Here is a 27,846-nt window from a genome sequence, read left to right as displayed (position 1 = left end):
TTTGCTTTAGTTCATCAGTATGTAAAAGTGAGTATATCACATCTTTACAACTACTTGATCAACCTAGAATTAGTTAATCAACTTAGTGTATCACATCAGTATGCATTAATGCGGTGATTTCGAAGCCTTAGTTTCTTTATGGATGTCTTAATCTTGTTTATTTAGTATAATCATCCATATTTTGGTCATTCGATCGACTCCCTATTCGTTGAAATTAGTATCAATAGAACTTAAGAATTTAGTTTCACCAATATCTAACTTCACGTGGGATTGACTCGTATTTGTCGCAGTTACATTGCAGACACCATGCACAAAATAAAGAACCTTAAGCTTTTAGACATTAACGTCTTTGCAGGCTCAATAATCCAACAACCTTAGCAGTTGTCGTATCATGGTGGATGTAATCTACTAACAACACCAATGAACTGCTGAGTTGGTATAAATGTCTACCAACAGATTAACTTGGCGGCTACACACAGTAGGTTGAAGTATTTACCTTCTGTTGTACTTTATAGTTTCCAAACTCTCGTCGCTGAAATCTACTACCAATACCAATAACTTGATGGTTAGTTTAGGTGTCTACCAACATATTATTTTGGTGGGCAAGGCGAGTGACGAAAAATATATATCTTCGAGGGTACTTTTTGGTTACCCAATCTTGGTGTCTGGAGGCTAATAACAACAAATTAATATTTCGGTTGTTAAACTATTGTCAGTAAAGACTTCCAACAACTTTCATTGCTAAAAAACTGGAGGTTAGAGGTTTCTTGTAACCAGAGTTTTTTTTAGTTACAAAAGATTGTTGCTGAAGAGTTCCACTCACTGCAGTTGGTAAGAAAATAGTCGTTAAAGCGAAGTTTTCTTGTAGTGTGTGTATGGTCCTTGCAATGTGAACGAGAAAAAAGTATTTCACATGGAGCTTGCTACCTTGCATGGTTATTGGGATGGAAAGCCTTTGTGTTTTGGTGGAGATTTTAATGAGATAAGATACATGGTGGAGAGAAGAGGTTGTCGTAGAGTTTTAAACTCAATGAAGTTATTAGATGACCTATATAATGAGTTGGACCTTGTCGATTTGCCTCTTTCCCGTGCGAAGTACACTTGGAGTAGACCACCTAACAAGAAGAGCAAAATTGACCGCTTTATATTCTCTTCGAATTGGGAAGATCATTTTCCAAATATCAACTTCAACCGCCTTGCAAGACCTTTTTCGGATTTCCTATTGGGTTATCTTCTAAGGACTCGGATTGTGGTGCTTGTCCTTTCCGGTTTCAATTAGCTTGGCTTGAAGGAACTAACTTAATTTCTCTAATAAAAGAATGGTGGGAATATTTTTCTTTTGTAGGCACGGCGGGTGAATGCTTTTCAAAGGAGTTACATGCTTATAAGGAGAAATTGAAGATGTGGAATCGAGATGTATTTGGGAATATTGATAAGGCAATTGACTCGGCGCTTACCAAGATGAAAGAGTTAGATGAACTAGATGATGAAAGGGGTCTTACCGAAGTTGAAGAAAACATGCTTGTGACGGCTAAAGTAGAGTTTGAGGTGGCACATCGTCGACAAAACATAATGTTGAGACAAAAGTTAAGAATTATATATATTAGGGATGGCGACCTCAACACCATAACTGAGTGGTGAAAGGTCATAGAGCTTTTAACAACATCCATAACCTTCGTATCAATGGGCGTTGGACCGGGAACAAGGAAGAAATTAAGATGGGTATTGCAAATCATTTTGAATTGGCGTTTAAAGAAGTTTCAAACAACCTTCCAAGAATCAAAAATATGTGTCTAAAACGTATTGATGAGAACGCAAGTAATTGGTTGGAGAGACCTTTTAGTGAAGAAGAAGTTAAGAATGCAATTAAAGATTTTGGAATTGATCGTGCTCCGGGTCCGGATGGATTTCCTATGAAGTTCTTTATTGCTTGTTGGGATTTCCTAAAAGAAGATTTGCTGAAGGTCTTCGAATAATTTCAAGATCACAATGTTCTTCATTCGTCTTTGAAAAACAATTTTATCGCTCTTATCCCTAAGAAGGAGGGTGTAGAGGAAGTAAAAGATTTTCGGCCTCTTAGTCTTATTGGGAGTGTGTACAAAATCATTTCAAAGGTTTTGGCGGAGTGTCTAAAGGTATACCTTCCTACTCTAATCTCAACAACTAAATCTAGTTTTATTAAAGGAAGAAAATTTTTTGATGGAGTATTGATAGCAAACGAATGTGTGGACTCTAGACTTCATCAAAAATTACCGGGATTAGTGTGCAAGCTTGATTTTGAAAAGGCGTTTGATAATGTGAATTGGAATTTGTTAAATGAAGTCTTGTTCAAAATGGGGTTTGGTGGTGTTTGGAGGGCTTCGATTAGAAATTGTTTAACATTCTCAAAGTTCTCGGTTCTTGTTAATGGATCATCTTCCGGTTACTTTGGTAGTGAAAACGGACTTCGTCAAGGAGACCCTCTTTCTCCTTTTCTTTTCACTATTGTTGGTGAAGTATTAAGTTGTATGTTGAGCAAAGCACAAGAACTTGATCAAATCTCGGGTTTTTTGGTCAAGGAGGGTGGAACAAAAATTAATCACTTGCAATTTTCCGATGATACTATCATATTTCTTGATGCTAAGAGAGAAAAAGTTGATGCCCTTCATTACCTACTCCTTTTTTTCGAGCTAACGTCGGGTTTGAAGATAAATTTCTCTAAAAGTAGCTTATTTGGAGTCGCGGTTGAAGAGGAAGTTGAAAATTATGCTAACATGCTAGGGTGCAAGTTTGCGAGTTTTCCTAGTTTATACCTTGGACTCCCTTTGGGACACAAGGTTGGAGGCACTCAAAAATGGGAAAAAACTCTTGAAATTTGTGCGAAAAGAGTTACTTCTTGGAACGGAAAAACAATAACAAGAGGAGGTAAGTTAACTCTCATCAAAAGCGTTTTAGCTAGTCTCCCCATTTATTATCTCTCGATTTTTCTTGCTCCTTGCTCCATAACTAAGAAAATTGATAAAGTTGTGAGAAATTTCTTATGGGACGATGAAAATAGGAAAAGAATTCACAATATTGGTTGGAAATTGACTTCAAAACCAAAAGAAAAAGGTGGTATTGGTATAAGAAGAACTAAACAAGTGAACTTGGCTTTGCTAAAAAAATGGTGGTGGCGCTTTGGAGTAGAGAAAGATGCTTTGTGGAGGAAGATCATAGTTGAAAAATTTGGTGAAACTTCTACCGGTTGGGAAACTCTCAAACCCAAAGGACCAAAAGGTGGTAGTTTGTGGTTTAATATCTATAAAGAGCTTGAAGATTTCAATAAAGGCATTGGATTCAAGATTGGAGCCGGCAAGGAAACACGATTTTGGGAAGACTCTTGGCTAGGTGAAGGAAGATTATGTGATATGTTTCCATTGGCATATGAAGCTTCAAGGACCAAGGAGTTTGTGGTGGCTAGTATGTATGAAGTTGGGGGAGATTGTTTAAGGTGGGGGTTCATGTCTAGGCAAAGATACTCTCAACCCATTTCTCTTGAAGTAACAACTATAACAAACCTTCTTTCTTCAATCTCAATTCAAGAACGGGTCTTGGATAGCCGAGTTTGGGTCGGAAATAGTCATGGTAAATATACGGTTAAGGATGGTATTAGGAGCGATGAAGATGAAGGTGAGCCAAATTTTCCAATTGATGTTGTATGGAGCCGCGAGTATCCTTGCAAAATCAACTTTTTTCTGTTGCTTCTTTCACATGATCGGATAATGACGGCGGAAAAGCTATTAAGAAGAGGTATGGATGTTTCTAGTTTATGTTGTTTTTGTGATGAAGACGATGAAACTAGCTCGCATTTGTTCTATGAATGTTGGAGAATCCGGAGAATTTGGGATTACTTTGTTGAAGGATGTCGCTTTGAATGGACTTACAATTCAAATGTGACTATAAATGTGAAGTCTTGGAAGTTTAATTGGGGTGACGAAAGACTTAATCAAATTTGGAATAAGATTATGGTTGCAATATGGTGGTGTATATGGAGAGAGCGAAATGCAAGAGTCTTTGATAACAAAAAGAAAATTTTGGTAAGCCTTATTAGAAATGTTAAACTTCAAGCCTTCTTTTGGGCCGAGTCGAACACAAAAATGTTGGGTCTAACGGCGAATATGGTGATCGCATTATGGGACTCTTTTTTCCGGCATTTGTAAGCTTATTTTTTGTTGTTTTGGGTTTGCCGGAATGTTCTTGTCTTTTTTTCTTTCGCTTGTATTCATTGGGTTGAGATACCCCTCTTAAGTACCTCTTTTTCAATGAATTCTCTCTTTGACCGATCAAAAAAAAGATAAATCTTGACCGGTGGTGTCCAATTTGAGTCAATAATATGTATTATAATGATGTCTTTGCTTAGTAACTGCACCCATAATTTATTTTTGGGATTTTTACAAATCTAGGCCTGTATTTTTTATGGTTTGCAAAACTAGGCCTGTTTTTTTATTTATTGCAAAACTAGGCAAGTTTTGACCAAAAGTGATGGATGGAAAGTTAACTACAATTATTTGTCCATATCTTCGTAGCTAAAAGGACGTTTTAGTCCTTCAAATCTTCATCAACCCACAAATTTCATAATAAAGAGAACGGCTAAGATGTCCCCTATAGAGTACATGTGTAGGAGATCTAGCCACATAAAATCAAATGCCAGGATTGGTCGTACTCCAACAGTCAATTAGTGAACAACTCTAAAAATGATTAAGACAACTCAACTTGGTAGCATAGTCGAATCTAGCCAATTACATCCGTTTCACTGCCATCTTCATTCACATCGAACCAGCTCAACCAATCACCCCTCTCGACTCCTTTGTAGCCTGAATCCAACAACATCTTCTTTCCCCATCGAGTACGAGTACTGAGAGCTGCTTATGAGTTAAACTCTTTGCTTCTTTGCTATTTCGTTCCTCCAATATTCCATCGACTCATCAAACCAGTTCAGCCAAACCACCTTGCGGCACTCGAATCGAATCAGCCAACAACATAGAGTCCAACTCCAACCAACACATCCAGCATAATCACTCTCCATCTCTCTGAAATCATCTGGAGTTCTTCTACACCTTCATAAACTCGTATTCCCAATCACGGAGAGTAGCAGTAATAACGTGCATCCTGAGAACTCACTGCCATTCATTACTCCGGCCCAATTTCAGTTCAATATGTGAACATGAGCCTCTTGCTATCGTACAACACTACCAGCGCTGTCGTCGTTCTCCGACCAACTGAATGTGACAATTTCTTCACCCACCGGCAGCTACAGATGACCTGATTCACATATGAGCTTTCCATACAAATTCAACCAATCCACAGATGTCTATAGTCTTCTATCTCTTCGTCTCATTCCTTTCGGTCTTGAGCTCCACCAAGTCCATATCCAACTACAGAACCCATCTCTGCCAATCGATACCACAACAAACTTCTCGCTCTAGCTTCTTAGTTTCATCGATTGCGCAACAACTTTGAGTAGAAGATAGATGCCATCTCCATCCTCGTCACTGGATCATTGAAGGTATTCTCAGCCGCAGATTGGCTTAAATCTCGACCCCAAGATAATGTTACTTGTACCATCAGTTTTATGTCGACCTTGAACTCAAAAACTTCTTCAAACCTTCACGCACACCATAAAATTCATGACTTTGTAAACTCAGCTTCAAAACCATGTCTCAGCTGACCACAACTCAAATCTCAGTTCTAACACTCAGCTCATACTTCCTTGCTTGCAGGACCAGCACATACAACAAATCTTGCATTTGTTCTCAACTTCAATCCATTGCAATTATACTACCACTACACCTGAAACAACCTCGATTCCTCAGCTGCACCTAGCCATTCCATATCTGAGCAACATTAAGTGCCTTCTTCAAAAAATACAAAACCCACAAGAGTCACCTTAAGGGGTAGGTCCTAGCAAAAGTGTTCTCAGTTTCCAATTTAACATCCTACTTTTATCAACTTCATCATTATCATCTATTGCTCACTAACCTTCTCAAACCAACAACATCTCCATACTAACAGCTGCCACCACCACCACCACAAATTAAAATTAACAACTTTCACACCTCCAACACCTAATTCCAAATACATTTTTAATGAGTAAATGATATGTATAATTCTTCATTGTAACTCACTCAGATTATAAGAGTTTTGTTTCCTAATTTCCCTGCCTATAAGCTGTTAGAAAAAATGCATCTAAGAAAATTTACTTCATATTTAATTAGTAAGGACGTAATTCATGTTCTGTATAAGTTGTAAATCATCAATATTTGACAATGTGATCATAAAATCTGAAACCTAGAATCTGTGAATTGTAAATCAACAATAACATCATATGTTCCCATTCAAACCTCAACTACCAGCAACAACAATCAGAACCCATGGCCACAATCTTCTTCGAATCCATGCCCTCGAATTCTTCTCAGATGCACAGTCAGACCACTTCTCTGCTTAGCAATAGCAACCTCAAATCCCATCTCACTACCAGTTTCAGATACTCATCACTGCCACCGGATCCCTCTCCTTCTTCCGCCAATTTCACCAGCAGGAGCAGAAAATTCTCCTCTTTCTTCTTTGCTCAACAGCAACACCATCTCGTCTGTGAACCTAAAACCATTTCAAATCCAACCCCAACTTCAATTTCACTTAATCATCTCCCCTCTGTGAATTTAATTTCACCAAATCTTAATCTCCAATTTCTTGACCTAACTACCAGCACATTACCCTTTAAAAAAAAAAAGGCAAAGCATTACCCATTTTCATTAAGCATCAACCACCAACCCATCTCCTCTGATTTGTAATAACTATCGAATTCTCTATCAACCATAGAAGTATATTGGTTCACAGAACTCATCTCGCCACTGTAATGATATCAAAATTCCACACAAACCCTCTTGATTTCAAAATAAAACCTCTTTGAAGAACAAGAGAGAAGAGGAAGAAGTAAGATAATGAAATCTCGATCTCTCTCTTCTGATATTAGATGCATTCCCCCGCGTACGACACGTGTGTCGATAACCACAAGGTACGTCCATCCTGGCTGTTTAATAATCATTGAGATTTCAGGCTTTCAGATCCGCACACGTGCAACTTACACACGCACATGAAGGACATTTTAGTAATCTAACAACATTCATGAGTAATTGACGATAAATTTACCGAGATAATAAAAGTGGATGGAATCCGTTTAACTTGCCTAGTTTTGCAATAAATAAAAAAACAGGCATAGAAACGAAAATGAGAGTCCAAAACAGGCCTATTTCTACATATAATCCTTTATTTATTGATTGAAAGGGAAATATATTAGAGATAAGAATACACATGTACTACTAGAGGTAGATTACGGAAGGGAAGCAAAAAAGAAAACATAAACGAACAAAGGTTAGGCAAAAATTACATCACAGTTGAAATTAATGCTTGAAGAATTTGGTGTCATATTTTCCAATTGGAGCAGCCCAAAGAAGAACTAAACTTTGTGCTTCAATGGAAAGATCTCCATCTGTTTTGAATAAATGATTTTCTTCGAAAATACGTGAACTACGTTCCCTCCAGAGAACCGAACATATTGCAGCAGGTCCCAAAAAATCCTTCCCGAACATATTTAGAGTTTGGTTTATATTAGGAAAGTATCTTTGTTTACAGTTTTATCTTTGTTAGGAAAGTTTTCTTTGAGTGATCATCAAGTTTGTGAGACTATAAGTAGCCTATGAAGCCATAACAATTGTACACCAAATTTGACTATCACTTTAGTCGTTTATTGCTTCCTCAGTTTGTTCTCTCCTCTCTCTTGTCTCACAAACAATATGGACAGTATTGAGTTTAACATGCACAACACACCACATAAACAAATTCACCTTGGGAGGAATATTGGACTTCCATATGACGAAAGTTATTAACACCTGCAAGTCTGCAACAACATTTAACTTTGGATAGAGAGGTTTTACAGAGAAAACACCTTCAACATTTAAAGACCATCTTCTGGTGTCAGGAGTACTATCAAGAACTGGTGGGTAAGAGCCAATGACTTGAATGAATCTAGCAAAATGGTTTGCCTCATTACCATTCATTCTTCTTTTGAAATCAAATCCAGTTGCCATCATCTCCAATATGACTCGCAACAGTTGAAAACTTGTATTTATTTAATTTGTAAATGTTACGGAATAACACTGCTAAAGAATCAAAACAAACCAATTTATCATGCCAAAACAAAGTATGCGTACCAGAATGAATTGATATCTCAGAATTAAGATTTATCATTTGACTATTTTCACCTACTGATTTCCAACAAGAAATACCATACGGACTATCTATATTACCTGGAAACCAAAAGGAAATGATAGAGCCATATTTTTCCTCAACAATTTTATACCACAAATGATTTTTCTCAATGCCAAACCTCCAACACCACTTAAATAACAAAGCTAGATCATCTCATTTTGGATCACAAGGCAGAAGATTACAACGATGATTTTAGATGATGGGTATCCGATTCCTTATATTGTGACCCACTACACAATTTTTTTGTTCAAGGCTATTTAGTTATAAATCATCTAAACCCTAAAATTTATTTAGAAGTTTATCCACAGTAAGACAGAGGATACACAACATGAGGCGATAATGAAGGGAAAAATCACTATTTTTTTTTTGTTTTTATGGTCCGCGAGTTATAATCCCAGGGGTGTCACCATCCTTCCAAAAAAAAACCCATCAAAACAAAAGTAACACAAAAATCCCATCAAAACAAAATTAACACAAAAACCCCAAATTTAAATGTTGGTTTCATCAAATTTTATTTTGGTTTCATCAAATTTTATGATGAAATCAAAATTAACCAAAATAAAATTTGATGAAACCAACATTTAAATTTCGGATTTTTGTATCAATTTTTAAAAATTTGGGGATTTGGTATCAATTTTGTTTACGATGGAGTTTTAATGGATCCCAACATTTGAGTAGAGTTTTTGTACCACAAATTTGGTCACCTTGGATTTTTATGACTAGTTTTGTTATTTTTATTTATTTCTTTTGTGCGTGAAAGGGGAAAACATTGATCGAAGAAATATGAATTGTTACAACCAGATTTTTGAACAGCAAATTACAAATGGATACACCTTTCAATCGAAAGGGCAGAGATTATTGAGATGACAAAGGAGACCAAAAGAATCATTACACTTACAATCTGTAAGAAAACGAGGCCCAGGGGACACAAACTCATCGAAGCCCAAGACCAGTTCCAATGTTGGTGATATCCGGATAGGAACTGTCCATGTAAAGTAGATAGTGCAACCAAGTTGAAACCCTAATCGCTACCAAAAACTTCGGCCACCCTTTGCACCACCATTGCAAAAACTTACCCTGAATATGGATGAAACCAACACCATTAATGAGTAGTAATAACTGATGATGGAAGCCTTTTCTTCTTCAGAAACCAACACCATTGTTGATTTAGAACTGAAAATGAGGACTTTACGCTGAATATCAACCGAACCAGCACAATTAATGATTATTAAGCATTGATCCATGCCTTTTCTTCTTCAGAATCCAACACCATTGTTGGTTTAGAACTGAAAATGGGTGAAGGGATGTGTAAGGGATGGGTGAAGCAGATATATGAGATGGGTGGTAGATGCAATTTTTTGATGGAGCAGGGTTTTATTAAAATCTAGGTGGTTGCACTTGTGGTTTTGATTGGTGAAATTGATGTAGGATTTCTCTGATTGTATGGATAATGAGGTAAAGAAGTGGTTGGTGGATCCACCATCAGTACTTCAAAATTTCAAACTAAGATGAGATTGAGAAAGGAGAAACGGGAGACATTTTCTTCACTCCAGAAAGATAAATCGATGTGGTAAGAGATTCATGGCTACCACTGTAACCTTCTGCAACTGTCCAGAGATATCCATAAAAACTACTAAAACTATGATTAAACTGAAGTCTTGCTCGGATCCAACAGACTAGATCCGAGCAACCAAGCAATGGGCACGGGTTTGTCTAGTTTGGTTTGAGTGTTTTTAGAGAGGACAAAGAGTGTTTGTGTTTTTTAGGATTTTCACTGCGTGCTGATATCAAAGATCAGATGGTTTGTTATCATTGGAGTGTTGATATCACATGGAAATCATTAAGAATACATTGGATCTCGGTGTTTCCATGAAATTGTTAGTAAAATTATGATATTTTTGTTTTAGTTGGAAAAATATACATGAGAGTGTTGTACTTGTAACTTTGGCTTATCATATATCAGTTGGAAACTTTGTAATTTTGTAGGTGATAGTGTTTGATGCAGATCAGTTTGGTGCTTGATAAACTAAGCCAAGTGAAAATGCTTGTCAATTTTTTATGACGAAGACTTGTATTGGTGCTGATCAGAGTTTAGAACCTCATTGCCATAACTTAATATGATTACAACAAACCACTAGAGATACGACCCCAATAATAATACATAATAACCCCACAATAACCTAGAACCAAACCAGTTTATCAAACTAAAAATAATGGTGATTGATACTTGAGATTTTAGTTTTTCATGGACAAGTGACTCTCAAGATGAAATATATGATTTATCCAGATCTTTCCACAATAATCCTTTTGAAGTAGTATATCTGCAGAAATCATCTTAAGATCTTATGTATTGAATATGCAGTATTAAAAATTCCCTGGGTAGTTGGTGGTGCGTTGAATGCAACCATTGATTCTTTGATGGCAAGACCCGTCACACGATTGAATATGCAGTATTAAAAATTCTTAAAGTAAAGGTGATCATACCGGTGAACATATTAGTGTTATGAAGTCCTTTAAAAACACTGAAAAAACACGGGTTCGAGGCATTTTAGGTTGTGCATCCCAAAATGAAGGGCTTCAACTAGGACCATTACTACCAAATGGCCCTCAAAAAAGTTGGACAAACAAGGTTTGCCAAAGCTGGGCCGGCTCAACTGATAAGGGCGGGCTTAGCTTAGGTTAACCTTAGGGTTTACTATATATATGTAAACGACCGTATTCCTCACAAACGCAAGAGACGGCTCAAATGGCGGAAAAAGAAAATGTAGTTGAAGTTAAAGAAGAACAAAAAGTGGGAGTTCCAGTTAGTGATTGGCCACTAACACAAAGTGCAAGAGAGGCAGTGGTTACTAATATAATTAAAAATTTATCTACGCCATCTATCCTTACAAGACGCTATGGTTACACAAATGAAGAAAAAGCTGCTTTAACTGCTCATGACATCGAACAACAAGCTTTTGCTGCTGCTAGTGGCGCTGGACTAACTAATGGTACCGAGATTCTTCGGTTTTATTCGGAACTTATCAGTGAGAAAATGCTTGAATCTGTTAATCAGTGAGGAGATTTCTTTTTCTTGAATTTTAATCTTCGATTCCAAAATTCTATGTTATTTCCAGGGGTTGTAAATTGATTCTCACTTCTAGATGTTCTATTTAGAGATCTGTTTGTTAATTAGCTTGGGATCGGAGTATCCTAACTATCTTTTGTGTGAGATTTTCTCTCTGTTGGATGTGTTATAGTGTGTTATTGTCTTCTTATTTGCTGAATTTAACATGATTTAGGTAAGATCTATAAAATAATTTTGGATTGATCTGTAAAATGACTCATCCTTTGAAATCTTAGTTGTTATTCTTTCTGTTTTCTTGTTCTGTTAAGATCTGTAAAATAATGGTGATTAATATGTGAGATTTTAGTTTTTCTTCAACCAGTGACTCTAAAGATGAAATAGATGATTTCTCCTGATCTTGCAACCAAAATTGGATTCCATTTGTTGAAAGTTTGAGCAATTTCACATGCCACACCTTTTGAAATGGTAGATCTGCAAATATCATCTTAAGCCTTATGTATTTGAAATCTCTTGATTAGAGATTTTCTAAGTTTTGTTTGTTTGTTATTATCAATTTGTATTTATCTATTTAAGCAATACGATTAATTAGGAGAAAGTATAAAGTTGATTTTAGTTGGAAAAATATTCATATACAGAAGATTTTCTCATCTTAACATAAAATTATAGATCAATTGGTAGCTTTCATTTGAATCAGATCTTGAGTTTCATGATAGTTGCACTAAATATGATTCACGTAGTGTTGTACTTGCAACTTTGGCTTACGCGAAAGATCAGTTTGAAGCTTTCATTTGAGTTGCTTGACAAAATTTTCATTATGGACCTTGTGTTGTTAGTGATAGTGTTTGACCATTACATTTCCATACATATAAATTGTATTAAAATCCGACTTATATTTCGACTTTGTGCACCCCACTAAATCATGGGTGCACATTTCTCCCTCTTTAATTGGCTACCTACCTAACCTTGGTTATTGATTTATTTATGATCTTCTTCAAGGGTCCGTTTGGCACCACTAAAATTCTAACTACCTAGGTGGTTCCAAGTACCTGAAATTGATTTCCATGTAGTTCCAACTATCTCTAGTCAAAGGTTGGTGTTTGGCATATGTCATGGAATTTTAACTATGTCTTCATCAGTCCGTGTGAATGTCAACAGAAGAAAAAAAAAAAAACAGATCCCCTTGTGAAGAATCGAGATCATCCGTCTAAATTCTAACTTTCTTCACCCTGAATTCCAAAATCACGATCAAAAACTCCACCAAACTCTTCAATCAATCTTTGATTCATAGTAACAGCAGCAGCATATTCAATTCCTTGATCTGTTTATGAACCCTAATTCATCTGTGACACTCAAAATCATCGATCTCTCATTTTCTTGCTCATACAGTTTAATTCAACAGAACCCAATCTCGTTTATACATTAACAACCTCAGATCTTCCTTAATCTTCCCCGGAAATGAATAAAAATAAAGATTAACGAATTGAATCTCACCCTGTTTTTCTGTGAAATTGGCTTCTACTAAATTTCAATCTAATCAGGGTTTATCAGAGAAAGAAGGATATTGATTAGTTGATGACGTTTGAGAAAAATCTGAGATATACGATTGATTGGGTTCATATTAGGAAATAATATATGAGAGTCTATAGTTAGGAGATCTGCATTTAAGTTGTGAGAGTTATATTAAGAATTGTCTTGAGAGCCAAGTCTTGTGATTGTATAAATATTTTGAAGAATCAGTGAGAAAGACACACCAAGATCATTATCAATGTAGTCTTTTATTCTTCCGCATTGATGCTCTCCTCTCTCTTGCTCGATCCTTAACAAGATTTCGCCTGGTGGAGCTTTTCAGAAGACGAGAAGAAAAATGGAAAAGAAAAAGAAATGGGTGGAAAATAAGGGCGGAGTTTCAACTCGCATAGGGTAGGATGCCAACTTCTTTTCCATTGGACGGAGGAAAATGAATTCACGGGAAAACCAAATCGTTCCTAAAAAACTGATGCCAAACACCAGTAAAGTGGACTACCTCCCCCAACTCCACTCCGCCCTCAATTCCACCGGTTCCGAACGCACTGTAATAGAAGTTAATATAATTTTTTTTTAATAGAAGTTAAAAGTTCGAACTTGGAAGAATGCATAGGTAGTTGGAGAAAAAGTCAAAAACAGAAACATTCGTATCCATCATCTCTCTACGTATATTGGCTTCCTCATTTCTTTTCTTCGATCTTTTATCATGTGATGGAAATCATGGAACATTCACATTCATATTTAACTTAATACCTTTCCTCTAATGGTATTTCTTCCAGCTGCATCTACAGAACGCGAATTTTTATAGAAGAAATTGATGTTCACTTCACCTCCTATACCATAGGAGTAAAATGTTGATTTAATCAACATATATATTCATGATCAATGTTTAACGAGAGAAAATTTCGTTGGGTCCCAAAATGCATACTATGTATTAATCAAGATTGAAATAGGAATAGTTGATAGACGAGAACTTAATTTTAGGTGTGATGATAAACGTCAAACCACATTTCCTTGTCAATCTTATTTTTTTCTTGTTAGCTTGTGAACTTTACAACTTAATCAGTGATGATGTTACAATATCAACAACAACATCTAATAACGATGATGTGTTATCATCCCAAACAGAGCATATTTAGATTTAGAAGCTAGCTTGTTCTTAGTCACTAAATTCCTCAACAGAAGTTTCATATGAAATTTTTTACTGCAATATCTGATGGAGACTCACTCCATATTTGATAAGCAAGGACTTATTCTTCACAAACAAAAATAGTAGTACCAGTAAAAAGACATTTAAAGGAAAGAGAAAGAGCTTTGTGCGTAGAATTTTATTCTTCCAACATTTCCCGTTATTAACGTGGATATTTGATTTTTATATTTAAGGTAAAAAAGGTTAAATTCTGATTAGATAAACTAATTAACTTGAGTTAGATATACAACCAATAAAGAAATGATATATAATAAAGAATAAAGTTTGAAACTAAGGGTGCATATGACTAATTTTTCTTATGTCTTTTCCACCTAGACCTATATTTTATATGTCCATTGCTCCTATATTTTATGGGTCGTGGTCATATGACCCATTTTCCGATAATATATATTAGGACGACGTCTTTGTTTAGTAATTGCGCCCATAATTAATTTTTTCTTTCCATAGCTAAATTTCTAAATCATCTCATGTTGGATCAGAAGGCAGAAGATTGCAACGTTGATTTAGATGATAGGTATCAGATTCCTTATATCATGATCCACTACACGAATTTTAGTCTGCACACTGGGGATTGTTTCAAGGTTATTTTAATAAATCAGACAAAATCTATTATAAATCATCTAAACCCTAAAATTCCTTTAAAAGTTTTATACAGAGTGAAACAAAATATAGACAAGTGCGATGAGGCGGCGGTGAAGGAATGGAGACGAGAGTCTCCCTTTTCCAAGATCCGATGGTGTGATATGATCGGAGTGTTAATATCATGTGGGAATCATTAAGCATACCTTGGAGGTCGGAGTTTGAAACAGAATGTTTGATATTGTCGGTCATAATGACTTCTCCTCTCAATTCTAAGTTATATGGTTTCATGGAAGTTTGATGCAGTGATAACTCCTTTGCCTGGATTTTTAGTAACATCTGTAAATTAAAGGTGTTTTGAACTGTTGATATTTTCTTTGAATTTCAATTTCGCAGTGAAATCAGTAAAATAATGGTGTTTGATGTTTCTCATTGTTAGTTTGCGCCATCCACACACCACAACTGATAGATAACAGAAATCTTAGATCTTATATACTCGTAATCTCTGGATTAGAAATGTTTTTTATTTTTACTATCAATTCGTATATCTAGTTAAGCAACGCTGCTATTGGACTGAGAAAAATAATGTAATTTTGGTTTTAGTTGGGAGTGTTGTACTTACAAATTTGGCTCAGTGGGAAACTTCAATTTCAATTTGTTTAGATTTACTTCATTTATGACATGTTTGAAGCAACAGGATTTGGACAAATTATGTAATTTTTGTTTTAGTTGGAAAGATATTCATACATGTGATTTGGGGAGTGTCGTAACTTTGTCATGTAAAAAGAGATGGATTTGTCATGTTCTTGGTTGGTATTTCTTGGTGGTTTAGAAGGAAAACGATGATGTTATCGCAGAATCCTATTTGTCCTTTCCCATTTTTCACGATCATTCTGGAGAGAAACCTTAGTAGCCGGGAACGTCAAACCACCTCACGAATCTCACTAAGAATCGTGATCTTACGCTCCTTACTGAGATTCGTGATAGGAGCGCGCTCCTAACACGAGATAATCGCGTTCCCATCCAGTGAGAAACATTTCAATACTATTACACAATAATAGAGAGTTGAAGAAAAGGGAAAGTAAAGCATATAAAGGGGAAAAAAGGAAGAAGAAGAAAACGGAGAAATAAAAAACGAAAGAAGAAAGTATAGAAAGGTAAGAGAACTACGACGTGCGGCTGCACAAAAAAGAGTAGAAAAAAAATGTTTTAGTATTGAAACCCTAGGATTGTAATCATTTAGTTTGGATCATTTTTAACTAAAAACGTCATGTTACACTCCGTTAAGTCAGAGCCCAAGCTCAACGTCCTCCATTACTCACTACATACATACCTACACTTCCACCTCTCAGATGAATGGGATGCAGACATATAAACTAGCTTCAGAATGCTCGAAGAGAAGAAAAAATAAATGAATGAATGAGATATTGTAGGAAAATCAGTAGTATAACTAATCTTTCTATAAAACCTAATTTACGTTCCCGAAACGCTCCCCCTATTTCATTTTTTTAGAATTTCACGAATCTCGTTTCCGATCTCGCTCTTACTCCCGACCTCGTCCCGCTCCTGGCTATTAAGAGAGAAACACCTACGAAACATAATTGTGAAATAATGGTTAATATCAATTCTAAGCTTCTATAGCTTTTTCAATTACCTTAGCCAGATTAGTCTAATAGTCTTCAAAGATAAGTGCATAAAGAGAACCTTTGAACAAAGCGTTTGGGTGAATGTGTCTAAATACTTTATTGAGATTATTAGTCCCACATTGTTTGGGCAATCTAAGATACCGAGGTTTATAATTTTTAGGGCCTCTTTATTTATTGTCAATTTGTTTTGAGTTGGATGCCCGTATTCTAATATGGTATCAGAACATGTTATTTTGCGACGAGTCACTCATTTGACCGCGTCTTTACTCCGCGTCACCCGATTTAATTGTCCACGTATTAGACCCAATGAGGCTACACGTAAGGGGGGTGTTGAGATTATTAGTCCCACATTGTTTGGGTAATCTAAGATCTTGCGGTTTATAATCCTTGGGACCTCTCCACTTATTGTCAATTGATTTTGAATTGGATGTCCCTATTCTAACATAGTTGGATACTTTTAAGATCTTAAAAGAAATCAATATGTCAATTACTGGAAGTTACTGTGATGATTCACCGAATGTCGGCGCACTGGGGAAAAAGTTAAGAGACATTTGAAAGGGAAAAAAAATATTTTTTAGTACTCGATGAGTTATGATTCAGAGATTGGAGAACGCTAAGGAGTTTCCTTGTCCAGAAAACCGGAGGCAGCCAATATTAATCACTACGCGCAAGACAGTCGCATCTTAATAAATCCCTACCGTAGGAACAAGCCTTTCCTAACTTAATGACCGAGTAAACTTTTTCCTTATTGGATTAGGGAACCGTCTCGACACGGGCATATTATATAATAGGACAACGCATCCCTAGTAGTTGATAAATCTTCTCTTCTTTTCTATTGTGCCTAGCTCCTCATCTGCAGTTTTCATCAAGAAAAAACCCTCAAAAGATGGATCATGGAAGCGAAGGTTTTGCTGCTGAAGTTACGGATCTTGGTTCGTTTTCTTTCTCTTTCTCTCATATATTAACATTTTTTTTTTCGCAATTTATAGTAATTTGTTCTTTTATCGATCTGAAAATTTGCCATGGTTCATTTTCCCCATAATGTTGTTAGGGTTATCTTAATCCACCTAACTGATCTTGAGATTCTCTATGGTTGATTACAGGCGAGGAAACCAAAAACCTCGAAGGACATACCTGCGGCAATTGTGGGAAGATTGGTGATCACTGGACAACAGATTGTCGTTCTGGAATATATGGTAGGCAACGCAAGTATGACCAAAACACTATCCGTTTCAGAAACCTCTCAGAAGATACGAACAGGGATCACTTGAAATGGCTGTGCAGTACTTACGGGCCTGTTGCTCGTGTTGCTGGTCCTGAAATTGAGGGCATGAAAGATCAGGGTTTGGTGGCCTTTGAGAACAAGAAAGATGCACAAATGGCGATTGAGAAGCTCAATGGTTCCACTTATAAGGGTCACGTTATCACAGTTGAGTGGGCTTTGAAAGAGAAGGTACCAGACCTCAAGGAAAATAGGTGCAGGCGTTGTGGGAAGATTGATGATCACTCGGAAAAATATTGTCCTTGGGTAGTTTATAATCCGATAGGTAAGTATGTCGATAACACTATCCGTGTTAGAAACTTCGCCGGAGAGACTGACAGGTCAGACATAGCGTCACTATGCGGTACTTTTGGGCCAATTGCTTGTGCTTTTTAGCCTGGATTGTATTATGCGGGCATGGGACATCTAGGTTCGGCGATAGCCTTTGAGAACAAGGAAGATGCACAAAAGGCAATTGAGAAGCTCAATGGTTCCCTTTTTAAGGGTCGTCTTCTTACAGTCGAGTGGGCTAGGAGAAGGAACTAGAATTCCCTTTGAAATCTTGAAATTATCTTTGTTTGTTATTTCTCGTATGTACGTAGCAACCGGTATCACTTGTCTACGGATGCATGTATAAACCAACTGCTAGGAAAAACAACCTAAATTATTGAAATCTTAAAATTATCTGTGTTGTTATTTCAGTTATTGAAATCTTAAAATTATCTGTGTTGTTATTTCAGGTATGTGTAGTATGTATGAACTAGTATCAGTTGTCTATGGATTCAACTCTAAAACTCATCATGCGTTCAATTTAATGCCATTACAGTCGGCATTCTATTCATCATGCATTCAACGCCGTAACTTGCTATCCACCAAGAACATTTTTCCAAATCTGCCGTGTATTCATCAAGAATATTTGTTTCTCCAAATCTAAGAACAAGATTTCAATGTTATTGTCTCTATTTTGTTTTTGTATATGCCCCAATTTGTGGAGGTATCCGCAAATATGGATTCCATATGTTCTTGGTTACAAGTTACAAAAGCAAAAATCTTGGACAGTTTTACAATAACTGAACTTCATATAATATATATTATATACTCACGTGTACAACTTATATTGTGGGTTTGTAACAAATGTAAATGAAGAGCACGTTTGGAAATAATAGTGGCGTAATTCAAAGGACCGATTTTGGATATTATCATGATTGACAAAGTTCTTTTGGTGTGCTATTATTATACTCCCTTCGTCCCACTATTAAGTGATCTAGTTCAAGTTTTTTTAAGACAAGAAAAGGATAAGAGTACTTTTTTTGGGAGTAAGAATGGAATAGTAAACAACAATGGAAGAAAGAAGAACAACTTTCTCTTAGCCTGAGAGTAAACGATACTATACATGGGCCATAGGCCCTATAACACTCCCCTTGTGCGGTTCAATAAAAAAACTTTATACATAGTGCTTCACATATAATGCTTTGAATGTAGTTCTTCAAATGTCGTTCTCTCCTTGATGATTTGTACTGAAATCAATTGCATCATTAAAATTTTGACAAGGAAAAACCCAGTGAGATAAAGCCTTGGTAAAAATCTTCAATGTAGTACTACACATGTTGTCTCGTACTTTACATGTAGTTCATTACATGAAATACGATCTTCAAAGATCGACGAGTCTAAGTTAATTGCCTCCTTAAAACTTCGTCAGTAAAACCCTAAGGGACAAAACCTGAACTGAAGAAAAAGAGTACAATATTAAGTAAATTTAGAACACAGTTTGACTCAAATATGTTGCCTCATTAAAACCTTGACAAAGAAAACCCAGTGGGATAAAATTAACTTTGAAGGAGGGAAAAAAGTACAACGTGACAGATGCAAGTAAAGGTGATCGGTTCCAGATGATCACTTTGCTCCGTTGAAGTTGACTAGTTTCTTCACAACTTATAAGGAAGAAAATCCTCGTGGGAAACACAATATCCTTGGTTGGGAAATTACATTCCCGGTGTTTGCTGTTGTCTCATTAAAATTCTTACTGATTAACAAAACCCTATGGGAAAAAGTAACCGCGGTGAAGGAAAATAGTTCAACACACTATTATATTTTTTCCTTGATGTCAGACAATTTTTCATTAATCTAATGTAGCCAAAAGGATTTTATCACAGTTTACTTTGGTGACTTGAATTTCAATAAGACCATGTTGATTCCTCCTAGACAAATCCTTGTCGAGTAATAAAACCCTTTGGGAAAAAGTATTCTCGGTCGAAGGGAAAAAGAGTACAACACAACTTCAATTTCAAAATAAAATATGTCATCATATCCTTGGATCCTCCCCTAATGTCAGCATCCCCCTGATTACTTACAGAATTTTTCTATTAGAGGTTGATGAAGAAGGAAATATAACACCTTTAAAAGCTTTTTTACTCGTGAAATAAACTTCTTTTGGATTAGTTGAAAAGCGTATCAAGAGAAAAAGCCAGAGAAGTGAAGGAGATTAGAGAGAGTGGTATAAGTGGTAATAAATCCTAACTACATTCTTTTATTATCCACATTCCAAAACAAGCATTAATTTGAAATATTCAAAAGAGAGAAATAACCACGGTTAGAAATTCCTCCAATAATGAAGGGAGGAATGTGCACCCTGGGTTAGTGGGAGGTGCACAAAGTCACATTAAAAAAACCACGGCCGTAAATTTATTCCTCCTAGACAAATTTCGGGCGCTCTTTATCTAACCTAACTTAACCAAGCTTTGTTTTGTATTTTAGACATGATGCATTTCTCATTCATATCTCTAAAACCTATTATACATGCATGTATACCATTCTGAATTATTGCCGAACCATGATGACCAAATTTTTGACCGAACTTGATTCTCGCAAATCCGAATAATACCCTATGTTTTCCGTTCCGTACGTCCGAATTGCGAACAAGGAGTATCAGTATCTAGTAGTATTCCATTGAGGTGATAAAACAAGAAACTGATTTTCATTTTTCAACCAAAGACAAGACAGACCTGTATTTATACAAGACCTGACTAAGACAAGAGATGTTAGTACATGACAGGCTGTAGACAACTCACACTCAACCAATGAAAGACATTTCTCACACAAGCAGACACACGTGAGAACACTTTAAACACACAGTACTATTAGCCCCCCTCAAGCTGGAGGTTGCTACTAGATATTACCTTCAGCTTGTCTCTGAGTGTAGAAAACCTTGGTCCTGCCAATCCCTTGGTGATAATATCAGCAATTTGATCCCAAGTTGAAATGTATGTGACCTGAATATTTTTGTTCTGGACAAGCTCTCTGACAAAATGATAATCAATGGCCAGGTGTTTCATTTTACTATGAAATACTGGATTAGATGACAGAGAAACCGCACTTTTATTGTCACAAGAAATCAATGGTGGAGCAGGAAGCAAGAGATGAAGATCTTTGAGTAGCTGACAAACCCAAACAATTTCAGCTGTGGTATTGGCTAGAGACCTGTATTCTGATTCAGTAGAACTTCTTGAAACACCACCTTGTCTTTTGCTAGACCATGAAATTGGATTGGGACCAAAAAATATACAAAAGCCTCCTGTAGATCTTCTTGTATCAATTGATCCTGCCCAGTCAGCATCACTAAAGCCATGTAATGTAAAAAGACCTTTGGAAAAAAGTATACCATAATCTAGGGTTCCTTTGATGTATCTTAGAATTCTCTTGGCTGCAATAAAGTGTTGATCAGTGGGAGCTTTCATATAAAGATATACCTGATTCACAGCAAAGCCAATCTCAGGCCTTGTCCAAGTAAGATATTGTAGAGCACCCACTAATGATCTGTATTCACTTGGGTCTGCTAATGGAGTACCAGCTGAAGCAGTGAGTGGAGTAGAGAGGGAGACTGGTACTACAGGGTTTAGCACCAGTCATATTGAATTTCTCCAATAAGTTCAAGGCATACTTAGTTTGACTAAGAAAATGATTGTTTGAACTTCTTTTCACCTGAAGACCAAGGAAATAATGAAGAGAGCCCAAGTCTTTGATGGGAAAGTATGTCTTAAGGTGATTGATAAACTGGGAAATATACTCAGTTGAATTCCCAGTGATAATAATGTCATCTACATAGACCAGAAGAACTGTAATCCTTGAGCCAAACTTTTGAACAAATAAGGAAGCATCTGCTAAGGAGGGTTTGAAGTCATGAGAGATAAGAATTTGTAACAATTTGTCATACCAAGCTCTGGGAGCTTGCTTCAGGCCATATATTGATTTATGAAGTTTACATACATAATGAGGCTTGGTTTGATCAACAAAACATGGAGGTTGTTGCATATACACATCTTCAGCTAAATCCCCATGTAAAAAGGCATTACTAACATCTAATTGTTTCATTTCCCAGTTGAAGTGAACTGCCAATGAAAGGATTAGTCTAATAGTTGTTGGTTTGGCTACAGGACTAAAGGTTTCTGTGTAGTCAATTCCTTCTTGTTGATGAAACCCTTTGGCCACCAGTCTAGATTTACATTTATCTAAAGAACCATCAGCCTTATATTTGATTCTAAACACCCACTTCAGCCTACAACATTATAAGATGGATCTGGTGCAAAAAGTGTATATGTGTCTGCATCCTTAAGAGCTGTATGTTCTTCTTCCATAGAATGTTTCCATTGAGGTATTCTAATTGCCTTAGAATAACAAGTAGGTGTGGGTGGTGGAATAGCAGAAGTAAGATTGGCTGATAGAACATACTTTGTATTAAAGACTTTGGGTTTAAAAATACCTCTTTTACCCCTTGTTACCATGGAGTGTGAATTAGCCAGTGATGAAATACCAGAAGCTGAAGTATTTTCAGAAATTGTTGTAGTGGAAGCATCAGATGACTGAACAATGTGTGAAGCATCAGTAGATGAAATATCAATGGATGCAGCTGGTGAAGTTGATGTTGCAGGTGTTGGTGCATAAATCTTGACAGATGAAGCTGTACAAGCAATATCAGTTGGTGCTGAAGAACTTGCAATGCCAGGAAGTAATGTATCTGGAGATCTCAATGGGAAGAAAGTCTCATTAAAAACTACATGTCTAGCACTAGTGGAAAATGGGTGTTTTACCACCCACATCAGAGACCCTCAATGACGGTAGCCGGACCGCCGACTACAAAGAGCGGTCTCTCATTTAAAAAAAAATCGAAATCCGTTAAAAACCGTCTCTGAATAGTTACTATTTTATCCTCATTCAGGGACCCATTCCGCTACCCATGATTAGTGATGTATCTGTTGTTAGATGAACGGCTGAGAAACGTTTGAGATATGATCCATTGATCTATATGAATGGACGACTCGATCTGGAAGTAGAGACTTCGTTATTATCGATGCTGTTTGTACTCATCTCAATCTCTTTATCTTCCATTATCTTTATTCTCTCATACATCTCACAGCAGAACTCCTCTCCATCTCCAGCTCTTCTTTTTTCTATCTCCGTAAGTGTGAACGTTAATTTTCATTCGATCGACCTCCATCATCTTCTTCTTCTACACTGGATCCAGATCCGGAAGGTGAAATAGAAGTTAATACCCTGAAACAAATAATCGATTTCAGTGATAAAATCCTTCTTACGATTCATTGGGGTAATTATCTATGACTCAATTTTATACATCATTTTCAATTACAAAAATTTAATTTTTATTATTAGGGTTAGGGTGAATTTTCAAGGTCTTGATTTTCCTGGTAATGGTTTGGATTGAAGTGTTCTTTGATTTCTTCGATCTATTCAGAACTAGCTTTGATTTCTTCGATCTATTCAGATTTAGCTTTTCATATTTTTTTTAAGGTTTTTAGTTTTTACTTCTCGTTCTTCAATCTGAGAAGATTTAAATTCTAAGATTTCAATCCTTGAGTTAGATTGATTCATAACTATATTGTATTATATAAGTACATGATTATTGATTCCTCATGTTAATAATCGTTAGATTGATTCATGACTCTTGGATTTAACCCCATCATAGTTTGGTATTGATTTCATGATTCTCATGGTGTTTCTTTAGTTAACAGTGTTCTCTTGATTTCAGGATTCTAAGATTTGTTTGTGTTTGATGTTGTTGTTGTTTGTATGTAGGTGGGTTTATGTTTTTGAGTAATGGGTTCTCATAATTTTTAGGTAAGGTATAGAATCATCCTCATTACCCACCTTAAAAGGAAATGTTCAATATGCCATGAAAGTTATTTGTTTATTTGTTCATATTTTTCTGGATTTTCGTCAATCCTTCAAGAAATTTCCCAACTTGCAGTTTAAGCATTTTCTTGGGACATTGATGGGGAAGCCATCAAATGGGGAAGTTATACATAGGGTGAATCACTAAAAACTAAAAAGTTCCTCTGCACATTAAGCATGATGCATTTTAAAAATTCTTAAGTTTTAGAGATGAGGTTCCTCATGTGGTAGTTTGTCATTGGCCATGTAATAAACTTGCAATCAAAATTTAGTGTTGATGAACATTTGCTCCATGATTTTCTTATGAAGATGCTAGAAATTGAACATCCAGGTGCTTAGGTAAGATTGATACATTAGGAGTGTGTATATTTTTTATTATCTTGGGTTGTTTCGAAGGATTAATGTGAATTTTAGTTCGAGGTATATGCAAATGGTACCACTAGATGTTGATTGTAGTGTCCCTTCAGTTTATCGTACATTTATTAAGGAAGCTCCTTATGTCAGCGAGGTATAATTACAGGCTTTAGGAAGTGGCTATTCAGCGTAGAGGTGGTTTGGCTGAAGCTCTCATGGTGGACCACTCATTTGATCCTGCAAGTTATTACGTCCAAGTGTATCGAGCTGGTACTGAAGGCGATGGCCGCTTCTCTCCCTTACTCATATCAGCTGCTGCAACCAAGTTTAATGGAAATATGGCACTATTATCCTCGCAGGCTGGTCAGTCTCCTCAAGAGGTATGCACTTAATACATGTTACAGCTTGATGTTTATAAACCTTAACGCAAAGGTGCGTAGTTCTTCCAACTTATCTTGTTGGGTATCTTAAAGAACCAAAAGCTCCAAATGGGACACTGTCATTGATCAAGGTTGTGCAAATGATAAGTCAATTTCTTGATCTTATCAAAGCCGAAACTCATATAGCTACAGAATCCTTCCAGTGTCAGAACCAGAGTCGTCATTCACTCATTTGGATGACAACTACCTTTTGAAGGTTAAACTCGTGTTCATGTATACTATGGACTGCTGGTTTATGAATTTATGACGTTTTCTCTTCAGCAATACAAGGAGATTCTGATCCATGTACCTATCACCCATGTCTAGCCTAATGTTATGTGCACCTATTACCCATGCGATATTAGGGTAACACAGGTGACAAGTACAAGTCTAAGGTGTGTGCACTTTTGATTTTGGGAATGATCTGCACTGTAAGCTCATTATACATGATATGTATGTTCTCCAAGAAATTTTAGCGGAGTGTTAACTATATCAGATTTTGTCGCTCTGGTAATGGAATTTGCTACTCTATTGGGTGTGCTTGGCTCTGTCTACACATGGTCTGGGAAGGAGACTTACACCATTATTTTATACTGGTAGTTTGTATCTTTTGGTTGCCTATAGATATTCACATGTGTGTGTGTGTGTTTCATGTACTCAAATGTCTATGTTCTGTTATATGGTCACTGGCCAAACTAGTCAACAGAGAGCACAGGAGTTCCTAAGCATATATGCCTAGCTCATTCAGTTTTTTTTTTCTCTCATGACCTTAAAAAATTAAGAGTAGAGAGTTCTGTTTCTACACTTTTAGTCGTGTATAACTCTGTAACTAGTCCATGCTTTAGAAAATATGCCTCCTACATCTGTTGTTTCTTGGCCCACCAGTATGTTATGATGTAATGTTAATTTAATTTTTTTACATTATCTCCTTGAAAAGGCTTTATACTGTTTTCTTTTTTATGTTTTCCGTTATAGCTACATACTTCTATTTATAATCATTTATTAAATGTTTATTATATAAATTCCTGATTTTTTTGTATAAATATGTCCGATTGTAGAGTGGGGACTCTCTGATTCAATCTACAAATCCATCACCTCATGTGAGCCAAGCTACTTATGTTAGCGAGATATAATTACAGGATTTAGGAAGTGGTTATTCTGCGTAGAGGTGGTTTGGCTGAAGCTCTCATGGTGGACCACACATCTCGACGAGAAGATGAGTGTAACAGAAAGCAAGGTAGTGTACGGTTTATAGAGGGTGGAGAGTCACAGAGGTAGTCGGAGGGTTCATGGTATCTTTCTGTTTAAGGAAGCATTTAAGATATCCATCTAAGGGAATAGGTGTGTATTGTGTTTTGCTGTATTGTGTTTCTGATGATCGTAACATGAGGGTTATGTTAGTGATTAATCACATCTCTGAGTGTTTTGCCTGGAAACATCTCGAGATTCAGTATCAACATGAGTACAACAGCATCAGTACTAGCATTGGCTTGACAGAAAACCCCATGGTCAATTTCTATGGGTTGTAGGAACACCCCTTCTTTCTCTTGGTACTGATATTTCTTACGACACTGCATCCGGTAACCTCACCAAATGGAATGCTGGAGTGAGCTTCACAAATGCTGACATGATTGGTGTTGTCACTTTGTGAGTATTTTCTTTTGAGCTCTTTCATATGGATGACTGACTCTTTGTTTTTAGTTGAGTGTTTTTCTTTTTTTGATTGCCAGGCTCCTTGTTTTCTGTTGTCGATGTGTGTGTTATTTTCAATGCTTCTTACTTCCACATTGACAGTCCCTTGACCTATACAGATGTTGGTGCCAAGCTTTCCCATAGTTTCAATACAAATGAGAACACCTTGACCATCGGTACCAAGAAAGCTTTGGACCAATTGACTTATGTCAAGGCTAGGATCAACAACCATGGTAAGGCAAGCTCTCTTATCCATCACGAGTGGAGGCAAAAGTCCCTCTTTAGCGTCTTAATTAACCAACTGACGATGAATTAGAGTAGCCGATAATCTTATACTAAGATTTTATTAACCAATTTAGTCTTACTTTCCCTGTTTTAATATTTAAACATCTGTATCCTTTGTGCATAAAACTGTAGCCAATAAAAACACAGTGTACACTCCTTGGTTGAAGTTTATGTGTACTATAAGGCCTTATCCATGGAAAGCATGATGAACCAAAAGATCTGAAGAAGGAATAATCTGGTTTTTGACCAAAAAACTTTTCAAAAGGAGATAGATAATCCAAACTTCTAACAGGCAGTCTATTAATAACATAATTGGCTGTATGAAAAGAATCAACCCAAAATTTTTATGAGAGACCTGATTGAATTAAAAAGGTTCTCCCTGTGTCTACAAGATGTCTATGTTTGGACTCAGCCAGTCCATTTTGTTCTTGAGTATGAGGGCAAGAAACTTCATGAATTATTCCATGTATACTAAGAAATCCTTGGAGTGCATTGTTTAAGAATTCCCCTCCTCCATCAGTTCTGATTTTAACAATTGAAGTATGCAGTAACTTTTCAGTCATAGATTTGAAATGTAGAAAAATATCATGAATTCAGACTTTTCATACAAAGGAAATATCCAACAAAATCTTGAATAGTCATCTATGAGATTGACATAATATCTGAAACCACTTGAAGAGATTACAGGACTAGGACCCCATAAGTCCATATGCACTAGTTCTAGTGGAGATTGAGCCCTATGTGAAGACAAAGTAAAAGGCAATTTATGACTTTTCCCTAAATGACAGTCATTACAAAATAGTGGTGTTCTGACTAAACTAGACAGTTGCATATCTCTGCACACTTTTTGAAGTACTTGAAAAGATGGATGAGCCAACCTTTGATTCCAAACTGAAGCTGAATTATTGTTGCTAAAGAAAGCTTTATTCTTAGTAGACTTGGCAAAATTAACTGGATATAGTCCTCCTTTATGTGGTCCTTGTAAAATGATCCTCCCAGTTGAGTAATCCTTAACAACAAAACCAATAGAATCAAAAGTGAAAGAACAGTTGTTATCACTAGTGAATTTATGTACTGACAATAAGTTTTGAGATGACTTTGGAACAAGAAGCACATTGTTTAGATTAAAAGAATGAGAGAAAATTGTCTTAGACACATGACCAATATGAGTAATTGGCATACCTTCTCCATTAGCAACTTGAATCTCATCTGCGCCTTCAAAAGATGTTGCTTCAGATAATTCAGAATCATCATTAGTGATATGGCTATTTGCTCCAGAGTCATCATACCAAGGATTTTCACCCATGATATTGGCAGTAGCAAGCATGGCAATGAGATTG

The 27,846-nt window shown here is 36.3% G+C and overlaps 3 protein-coding genes across 3 annotated transcripts; all 3 read left to right on the top strand.

Annotated features, from left to right (window-relative positions):
• The first annotated feature begins 913 nt into the window (after positions 1-913).
• On the top strand, positions 914-1,641 carry LOC113328883. Its single transcript, XM_026575875.1, has 2 exons — positions 914-1,226; positions 1,346-1,641. The coding sequence occupies exons 1-2, from the start codon at positions 914-916 to the stop codon at positions 1,639-1,641; spliced, it is 609 nt and encodes a 202-aa protein (XP_026431660.1).
• Positions 1,642-11,028: 9,387 nt separating this feature from the next.
• On the top strand, positions 11,029-11,646 carry LOC113328765 (MFP1 attachment factor 1-like). Its single transcript, XM_026575775.1, has one exon. The coding sequence runs from the start codon at positions 11,033-11,035 to the stop codon at positions 11,342-11,344; it is 312 nt and encodes a 103-aa protein (XP_026431560.1). The 5' UTR covers positions 11,029-11,032; the 3' UTR covers positions 11,345-11,646.
• Positions 11,647-17,102: 5,456 nt separating this feature from the next.
• LOC113328759 (eukaryotic translation initiation factor 3 subunit G-2-like) lies at positions 17,103-18,254 on the top strand. Its single transcript, XM_026575771.1, has 2 exons — positions 17,103-17,244; positions 17,416-18,254. Exons 1-2 carry the CDS (start codon positions 17,199-17,201, stop codon positions 17,967-17,969), a joined length of 600 nt encoding a protein of 199 aa, XP_026431556.1. The 5' UTR covers positions 17,103-17,198; the 3' UTR covers positions 17,970-18,254.
• Positions 18,255-27,846: the final 9,592 nt, after the last annotated feature.

Source organism: Papaver somniferum, unplaced genomic scaffold, assembly GCF_003573695.1.
Source record: "Papaver somniferum cultivar HN1 unplaced genomic scaffold, ASM357369v1 unplaced-scaffold_114, whole genome shotgun sequence".
In the NCBI taxonomy this organism is placed as follows: domain Eukaryota; kingdom Viridiplantae; phylum Streptophyta; class Magnoliopsida; order Ranunculales; family Papaveraceae; genus Papaver; species Papaver somniferum.
Note: the sequence above shows the minus strand (reverse complement) of the source record. Positions and strands in the feature narration are given on the sequence as shown.

What these genes read in the sequence shown, in the direction of transcription:
- LOC113328883 (XM_026575875.1), top strand. Translation starts at nt 914, where the DNA reads ATGGAGCTTGCTACCTTGCATGGTTATTGGGATGGAAAGCCTTTGTGT. An exon ending in TTTTTCGGATTTCCTATTGG is followed by an intron (nt 1,227 to 1,345) that starts GTTATCTTCTAA and finishes TTTCTTTTGTAG; the next exon opens with GCACGGCGGGTGAATGCTTT.
- LOC113328765 (XM_026575775.1), top strand. Translation starts at nt 11,033, where the DNA reads ATGGCGGAAAAAGAAAATGTAGTTGAAGTTAAAGAAGAACAAAAAGTG.
- LOC113328759 (XM_026575771.1), top strand. Translation starts at nt 17,199, where the DNA reads ATGGATCATGGAAGCGAAGGTTTTGCTGCTGAAGTTACGGATCTTG. An exon ending in TGCTGAAGTTACGGATCTTG is followed by an intron (nt 17,245 to 17,415) that starts GTTCGTTTTCTT and finishes GGTTGATTACAG; the next exon opens with GCGAGGAAACCAAAAACCTC.